Source organism: Thalassophryne amazonica, chromosome 14 (assembly GCF_902500255.1).
Source record: "Thalassophryne amazonica chromosome 14, fThaAma1.1, whole genome shotgun sequence".
In the NCBI taxonomy this organism is placed as follows: Eukaryota; Metazoa; Chordata; class Actinopteri; order Batrachoidiformes; family Batrachoididae; genus Thalassophryne; species Thalassophryne amazonica.
The window spans coordinates 89,976,751-89,985,877 of NC_047116.1; the positions used below are offsets into that span (position 1 = coordinate 89,976,751).

General features: G+C 38.1%; 1 protein-coding gene across 1 annotated transcript in view; it reads left to right on the forward strand.

Moving 5' to 3' along the window:
* LOC117524777 (T-box transcription factor TBX15-like) overlaps positions 1-9,127 on the forward strand; it is a 123,109-nt gene that overhangs the window by 23,121 nt on the left and 90,861 nt on the right. Inside the window, 1 exon segment of the mRNA XM_034186598.1 lies at positions 756-857. Coding sequence (XP_034042489.1) covers positions 756-857 — 102 coding nt within the window.

Here is a 9,127-nt window from a genome sequence, read left to right on the forward strand (position 1 = left end):
ATTAAAAGAAGTGTGACAGTGTATGTTGCACACGAATAAAAGAATGACGATTATTGAATAACAAAACGCGTACAATTTTTATTTTATCATTGGGCAAAAATGCATCTGTCAGATTTTCACTCTGGATCCAGCCCTGATGCATGTCCAACCTCCAACGTGATGGTTGCAGCATGTTCGATGCGTGATGAACCTGTGTAGGAAGCTCCACCCAAAGCCAGTTGATTGACAGGATGGCCCTTCAATCTTTATTGATGTTTATTTTACATTATGTTACCACATTTAAGATAAGATAATCTTTATTGATTTCACAGATTTCGACAGATTTTTAATTGTTTTTTTTTGGTTGCTCTTATTGGCTCCACGTTGCTTATTTGTTTCGTCTCTGTCACCTGACTGTCATCCAAAACAGCAAGTAAGTGCAAGTAACAATCTTGAGCTTTTTTCTTTCTATTTTTTCCTCCAGAGTTAGTGAAAATACAACTAAAAATGGGGCTTTTGTCTCTCAGATGTCACCTTCTGTACACTCGATTCATGTTGATCTGCTGAGCATGAATACATTGCCATAGAGACCATATGATTGGAGCTGTCATAAATTTCTAAATACTGACAGATTGGACAGACGGGTGTTCCTGCAGATGTGTGAAATGGATCAGCAAGGAGTCTGTGATCTCCTCTTTTGTTTTCTTTCCTTTAAATGGAAGCAGGAAGCAGCTCAGAAATCACGTGTTTGTTTGTTTTTTTATATCTGCCTTCAGGAGGATGTTTCCTGCCATGCGAGTAAAGATTGCCGGCCTGGACCCTCACCAGCAGTATTACATTGCAATGGACATCGTGCCTGTAGACAACAAGAGATACAGGTACCAAAAAAACAAACAAACAAAAAAAAAAAACACTTAAAAAATTCATTCTCCTTTTCACTTTTCCTGTGAAATTGAAATGCAGAAATGCAGCCCAGAGTTTCCCTAACAGAGCTGTTAAACCAAAATGATTTCATTCTTTTGGTTTCCAGTGGAGACTTTAATGTCCCATGATGCTCTAAATGCCATTACAGCTGCTTTTCACCCATGACAGGAATGCAAGTGTGGAAAATGTGGTGCAATTGTGCTTTTCATTGACACGAAAAAAAAACCTGCAAAAAGCAAAGATGCTGCACATTAGCGCCTCAGAGCTGCTTCATTCTGAGAATAACAGTATTTATAATTTACGAAGCCACAGTTTAAGATGTTTTTAGTCATGCACATGCATATCCTCACATGTGAGCCTGCGCTGGCCCTGCTTCTGCACACAAAACTGGCTTTTCCCGGATGAGCCTCAAATGTCACGAGTGTAACCAGCTGACCTTGTTGGATTATCACTTATTTTACATTTTTGGTTCCATTATCATGCGTGAGTGTGACGTAGCACTGCTGCATGTTGGGGTTTGCGTCAGTGCACAATGGCAGCTCATGTGATGGATCTCTGTGGATATTCAATGGGACTGACACTGTGGCCAACCGTCTTCATCATCCCGAAGCAGAGCCACGAGAGGATCACGTGCAACATTCAAGTCTAATGATGGAAAAAAAAAAGGAGCCAAGATGGAACAAAAGTTCTCTGACTCCACATATGTACCTGCTGATTTTGTGTGCAGTTGTTTTATGACATTAATGTGAGGGTTTAATAGTGTTCATTCCAGATGGCATGACATGAAAAAGACAGGCAGAGATGGTGAGGCTACGTGCAGTTTTGAGGATCCTGATACTGTGGGATGAAGTGATAATGTGGCAGCACACACATCGCCAACAATCGCTGCAATAACGCTGCTGTTTTTGAGTGAAAGTTATTTTATATGCACATACTTTCTTTTTTTGTGTTAAAATGTGAGACTCTAATCTGGTTTCAGCCAAAATTCTCTTCCTGTCAGAGGCAGAAAGAAAAAAAAAAACCCCGCAAACCAGATTTGAGATGATTGTGGGACACCAAAATAAGAAAGATGAAAGTTATTATTTATTAAATGCGACAGTGCACATCCCTCTGGGAGACTGGTGATATATAAAAAAAACAAGATTAAAAGTCTTCAGAGAGAGCAGTCGAGTTCACTAATGAAACAAAACAAAAAAATATCTGAAACCGTTTACATTTTGTTCCATATTATCATGGCGCTGGAAATTTAATATAAATCGCTGACCAAAAACCAAAGTCAAAGCACTTCTTTTAAGGCCGTGCATGTCTCTCTTGTAAAACGATACAATTAATGTAAGTCCCTTCAGCTTCTCCCTTGTTTAACGCAGGGTCGCCACATTAGATCTGAGGTGGAACCATGGGCGCAATTTGGTGGGGGATGGGGGGACATGTGTCCCCCACCTTTTCAACCAGGGGGGACCGAATATGGTATGTCCCCCCCACCTTCTGACATATATGTGTGTACTTGAAACATGCTATGCCAGTCTTATGTGCAAAACCATGTCAGAATAGTATCTTTGTTTCTGCAAGTTTGTATTTTTAGCAGCATTGACTTGTTTACAACACCCATTGTTGTTTGTCACATTCAGAATTTTCTGGGACTGCATTTGCCCAGATTTGAAACCAAAAATAGTTGCCTCTAGGGACTAGTGTCTACACATAAGTATCAATGGACCATATGCTAATTTACTAAATTCTGAAAGTTAGAAAAGGAAATCAGAAAAGCTATCTGGGACCTCAGAAAGCCCATCTGCAATTATTGCTTGATCTCCAAAATCAGTCTATGCAAGCAAAATTATGTTCAGTATGAGTGTTGTTATTAGTGGCACTTCGAAAATTAAATTCATGATAAGTAATTTATCCTAAACTTATGATCTGTTGTTTTTTCAAACTTATGCAAAAACAGATCTTGAGAAAAAAAATACAGTATGTGATAGTTAATAATTATTAAGAGCCTGTTCTTTCATATTTATGAATACATTTTACCACATTGCAGTTGTTTTTGTTTTTTAATGAAAACTCAACCTATCATTCTTTTTGAGTTCTACACATGTGGTGATACCTTATTTACACCAGGATGTTAATAAAATCAGTGCTGGCTATTCTCAGAATAAAGTACTTATATCCATATTTTCAAATTGCATAAGTCAAATGGTGTCCACTTTATCGTCTTCTCAAAATAATTCAAATTACTGTTCTGGATGCTCAGAATGCATCTGAGCTTATCTAGAAACTGTTGGCTTCTGGGGGCCTAAAGCTGTCCCCAGACCCCCCGCCTATGGGCTTCGGCCCTGCGGGCCTCGCACGTTGTACCCCCCCCAATTTATACTTTTAAATTGTGCCCTTGGGTGGAACTGCATGTTGATTTGACACGGCTGCCCTTCCTGATGCAACTCCACATTACATGGAGAATGGGCAGGGGTGGTATTGAACCAGGAACCTTTCACTCTGGAAACAAGCACACTTAAGTGCTTGGCCACCAACCTATATAAATCAATACATATGATGCATTTTATTATGAAATGATTTGATGCAATAAAATTCAGTGAGATATGATGTAATCCAGTACAAATTTTTGTTTAATGAAGATTCATTTTGTCTGAAAATGAGAATGAACCAAAAGTGGCATTGCTTAAGTTCAAATTCATATTTCACAGAAAACCAGGACTGTCTGTTCAGGCTTTTACTACTATGCTGCAGCACATTTGCACTGCCTCTGCTCACCTTTTCCTCACCAATCAGGGAAGCACAACGTACAAGAGCAGAAAGTGCACCATAGAAAAAGCCCAGAACAGGAAGTCCGCAGTTAATATCATAGTACAGCCTTCCTGATATGAACCAGTATGACGGTATTAACAAATTGTGAACCAAATATAAAGTTAAAATGGGTGCATTTATCCATTATACCACCTACCACTATCAGACAAGCTGATTTTGTTTGTACGTCTCAAAATGAACATTTCTATGACCAGTCTCACCAAAGCTTCATGCCGACTTTTGAATTTTTATGAGTGATTGAAGATGCAGAAGTCACAAAACAAGCTTAACTCAGCTAATTTATAATGTTAAAATCAGTGGTGGACACTGTTCAGCTAACCCAATAACCAATAATTATCGAAGCTCATGTTTTTGTTAGTTTTTCATTTTTTGACTAGTTTTTCAGGTAAGTTTTAAAACCATCATCAGACCAATTATCTTCCGATAAATTTTGATCCCATAACTTTCAGTCCGCTAACACTTTTTTTTGCTGGTAAAGTGAACAAAGTTTAACGGTCAAAAACATTTGTAAACCCTAAAATCAAATATTTTAATCCCTGTAGAGCAGTGGTTTATGGCAGACTGGCTGTCGCTTGTTGATGATGTCATCATTAAGTGCAAGACGTGATTGGCCAGTCGACGCAGCTAGCATTGTGGGTAGTGTAGTTCAAGTTTACTTTGGATGTTACAGTGTTATGGTCCACTCAACACAAACAAAACGGACTCATTTTAACATTATTTTATTTTATTTCTTTGTGTCACGGGATAATTTAATCGCCAATACTCAGTGGGAGAGAGGAGATCTCACGGCGCAGCTGCAGGGACTTTTCTTCACTGTTTACACACCATTTTGGATCATCAGGACACTTTATGTGGAATATTTTCTTCAGAATTTAATGAATCCCACTGAAACTAACAGGTAAGAATTTATATTTACTACGTGTCTTTTACTCTGCCAGTCAATGCATTAATGGATGTATTGTGGTTATTTAAGCCGCAGGGTTCAAAGCGTGTGGAAAAAAGGAGCAGCTTTTTAGTTTATAAATGACGGTGTATCTAATACAGAGATAAACTGTGACTTCTAAAACTGTGTTTTACTGCTTTTGAAAGATGACAGTTTTTGGGGTTTTATTTTTTCATTCGTGTGTTCTTTTTGTGTTTGTGATCCTTGAATTTACCCAGGAGCCCCTGCGGCACTTAAAGTGAAAGTAGTTTATCAGAAGCCGACAGTGTAATCTCATGTGGCCGCATCTGAATAAAAGTTATCTGTAATAAAGATAAATTTTTATCAGTTTAGCGTCATCAAAGATAACTTTTCTGTTATTGGATTAATGGTTATCGAAGCTAACTTTTTGGTTAGCTGTGCCCACCACTGGTTAACATTGAGCCATCGACTGGTTCATAGTACATTTAAATGAATTCAGGGGTATTGATGTCTTTGAATCTATTAGTTTAAAAATTTTCTATTTGTATCAGTTAATTGTTGCACCACTAATGTCTTCTGATCTTGAGGTGTAATGTACCTGCTAACTTTGTTCATAAAAGGATGAAGCATTCTTGATGCTATAATACAAATACAGCTCACATACTGTACAAACAGTTATATAGAGACCAAGGCGATCACAGCACAGTATGTAGTATGTTTTTGGTGTTGTTGGTAATGTTGCTGAATGTACTCAGTAATGTGTATTTGCTAGGAATTCACAATCTCCTCATTCTCCTTTATCCTATTTCCTTGTTTTTTTTCTTTGTTAGTAACTAGGGATGGCATGGTACCACCTTTTTATATGTTTGATTCAATAAAATCCTGGAACCTTCAGTATCCACTAATACAGCTGGCATTTGAATGGATCTACTGGCTATAACTTAGCCTTCTAACAAAACATCAGCTCAAACAGTGTAACGAATATTGTACTCCATAAAATGCAAAAAATATATAGCCCACAGCATGACTCAGATTTTTGCTAGAAGGCTCAGATCAAATTGGAATAATGAATTTTTTTTTTCTCTTCATTTTTGAATAGCTGATCCATTACCTTGTCTAATATCAGGCTGATACCGGTCCAAGATACACGATCAGTGCACCACTATTGGTCACAAAAAGTTTTACCCAAATTAGACATTAAAAAAAAAAAACACAAACTTGCCCAACAACATAAATTGATGCAACCAGCCAGCACAGGGTCAGTCACGTTATTGCACTATCGAGACATGGATGTTTGGATCAGGCTGATGATGTCACAGTTCAACAATAACCTGTTTAGATGCATAAACTGGATTGATGTACGAGGGTAGGCTGAAAAGTTCTAAGGCTCCCCATGAAGGAGTAATGCATTAACTGCATTATAGTGAGCCTTAGAACTTTTCAGCCTACGCTCGTAGTTATAGGGGATGCTGGATTGATAATTGATTAGGAGTAGGTGTGGTTGTCAGAGATTATGTCAACAGTGAAAAGCATTAAATCACAGAAATATGCTGTTACTTTGCGATTGCTTCACATCAACCACACGGTGGAATAAAATAAATGAATTACACCAATTGTATAGCTAACTGTGGGTAAGAATAAATTTGGCTTCAGTCTGGATTTATTTAAAAGATGATGACTCAGGAGGTAAATTATTCTATCTAAAAAAAAAGCACATTGTGAGAAAGTGTGTCAGCCTGCTATTATATTGTGAACAGAATTAGTGGTCTGAAGGTGGAGACTTTATCCTCCAACTGGACAAATATAGATGAGGAAGGTGAGAAACTACCCTGACCTCACCCTCATTCTTACCACCAAGTTGCACTTGAAGAAGGTCCTCAATTTGCATATTACTTCCACACACAACAACTCCTGACACTGATCTGTGAATATGTGAATCCAATGCGTCATTTTAAACCATTTTGAACATCTGCTCTCAGATGGAAATGCACTGTTTTGTGGGTTGTCACAGCAACTTTTTCAGGGAACTCTGACTGTTCCAAGTCAGATTTAAGAGGATGCACACGGAAGACACATGTCTTCTTTTTATCAAAGAACTGTGGAACTGTGACTGCTGAAGAAACATGAAACATATGCATCGTTTCGCCAATCGCAGCCACTGAAGCTTGGAACTGCTTCAGATTTGTCAATAGGGACTTGTTGGCAGGGGCAACAGTGCTGGATCGGGCCACTGACCAAAGGTGTGACAAAATATAGGAACGATCTTCTTACATAAACAGTGTCTGATGGATGCAAAATAAGATTTCCAGTGTTTAAAATGATAACTAGATGGTAAATTTTTAGCTTGCTATAGTGCCTTAGAATGCAGGAAAAAGGATATTGTGGGGGTTCCTGGGGCATGCTTCCGTAACCTGGTATACTTTCAGCACAACCAACCACATCACAACCTCTTTCACCTGAAGCTGGATTCACCCCTGAGCAGTCTGGCAATAAAAGCAGCATTCTTATTTTTGAGAATACCATACCATACCAACTTTAATTATAAATCACTTTAACACAACCACTGCTGACACAAAGTGCTTTACACTAAAACACCCTTGTAAATAAATGAATAAGAAGTACAATTTAATAACTAAGTCTTGCTGGGGCTGAAAGAGACAGGAAAAAAAAGTTTTTAAATGAATGTTAAAAATGGGCAGTGAAGGGGCCTCTCTAACAGACAAGGGCAAGCTGTTCCATAATTTAGGAGCAGCAATAGAGAAGGCCCTGTCCCCTCTGAGAGTCCTTCTGGATCATGGTACTCCTAGGAGCAGATAGTCAGCTGACCTGAGAGACCAACACTGTGAAAAGATTTAAAAATGAAAATAAGAATTTTAAAATGTACCCTAAAATATACAGGCAGCCAATGAAATGAGGCCAGTACAGGAGTTAGATGATCTCGCTTTTGAGTTCCTGTCAAAAGTCGTCCAGCGGCATTTTGAACCAACTACAAACGCGAAAGTAATGACTGATTAACTCCCACATACAGTGAATGGCACATTTAATGTAGTTTTATGCCTCAGTGCTGACCTTCTAATATGACCTTCTTAAACCTCAGTGTTTTGTTAATTGCAGGTGTCATTCTAAACAGTAATGTTTTTTTTTTCTCTCTTCCAACATAGCTTTCATTTTTTAAAAATCATTTCTATGTTTTACATGTTTTAAAATATTTATTTATTTCTAGTTTGGGAGGTCCTGTGATGTATATGTCAATGTGACCCCTGGCAAAAATTATGGAATCACCAGCCTCGGAGGATGTTCATTCAGTTGTTTAATTTTGTAGAATAAAAGCAGATCATAGACATGACACAAAACTAAAGTCATTTCAAATGGCACCTTTCTGGCTTTAAGAAACACTATAAGAAATCAAGAAAAAAAATTGTGGCAGTCAGTAACGGTTACTTATTTAGACCAAGCAGAGGGAAAAAAATATGGAATCACTCAATTCTGAGGAATAAATTATGGAATCACCCTGTAAATTTTCATCCCCAAAACTAACACCTGCATCAAATCAGATCTGCTCGTTAGTCTGCATCTAAAAAGGAGTGATCACACCTTGGAGAGCTGTTGCACCAAGTGGACTGACATGAATCATGGCTCCAACATGAGAAATGTCAATTGAAACAAAGGAGAGGATTATCAAACTCTTAAAAGAGGATAAATCATCACGCAATGTTGCAAAAGATGTTGGTTGTTCACAGTCAGCTGTGTCTAAACTCTGGACCAAATACAAACATTGGAAGGTTGATAAAGGCAAACATACTGGTAGACTAAGGAAGACATCAAAGCGTCAAGACAGAAAACTTAAAGCAATATGTCTCAAAAATCGAAAATGCACAACAAAACAAATAAGGAACGAATGGGAGGAAACTGGAGTCAACGTCTGTGACCGAACTGTAAGAAACCGCCTAAAGGAAATGGGATTTACATACAGAAAAGCTAAACGAAAGCCATCATTAACACCTAAACAGAAAAAACAAGGTTACAATGGGCTAAGGAAAAGCAATCGTGGACTGTGGATGACTGGATGAAAGTCATATTCAGTGATGAATCTCGAATCTGCATTGGGCAAGGTGATGATGCTGGAACTTTTGTTTGGTGCCTTTCCAATGAGATTTATAAAGATGACTGCCTGAAGAGAACATGTAAATTTCCACAGTCATTGATGATATGGGGCTGCTTGTCAGGTAAAGGCACTGGGGAGATGGCTGTCATTACATCATCAATAAATGCACAAGTTTACGTTGATATTTTGGACACTTTTCTTATCCCATCAATTGAAAGGATGTTTGGGGATGATGAAATCATTTTTCAAGATGATAATGCATCTTGCCATAGAGCAAAAACTGTGAAAACATTCCTTGCAAAAAGACACATAGGGTCAATGTCATGGCCTGCAAATAGTCCGGATCTTAATCCAATTGAAAACTTTGGTGGAAGTTGAAGAAAATGGTCCATGACAAG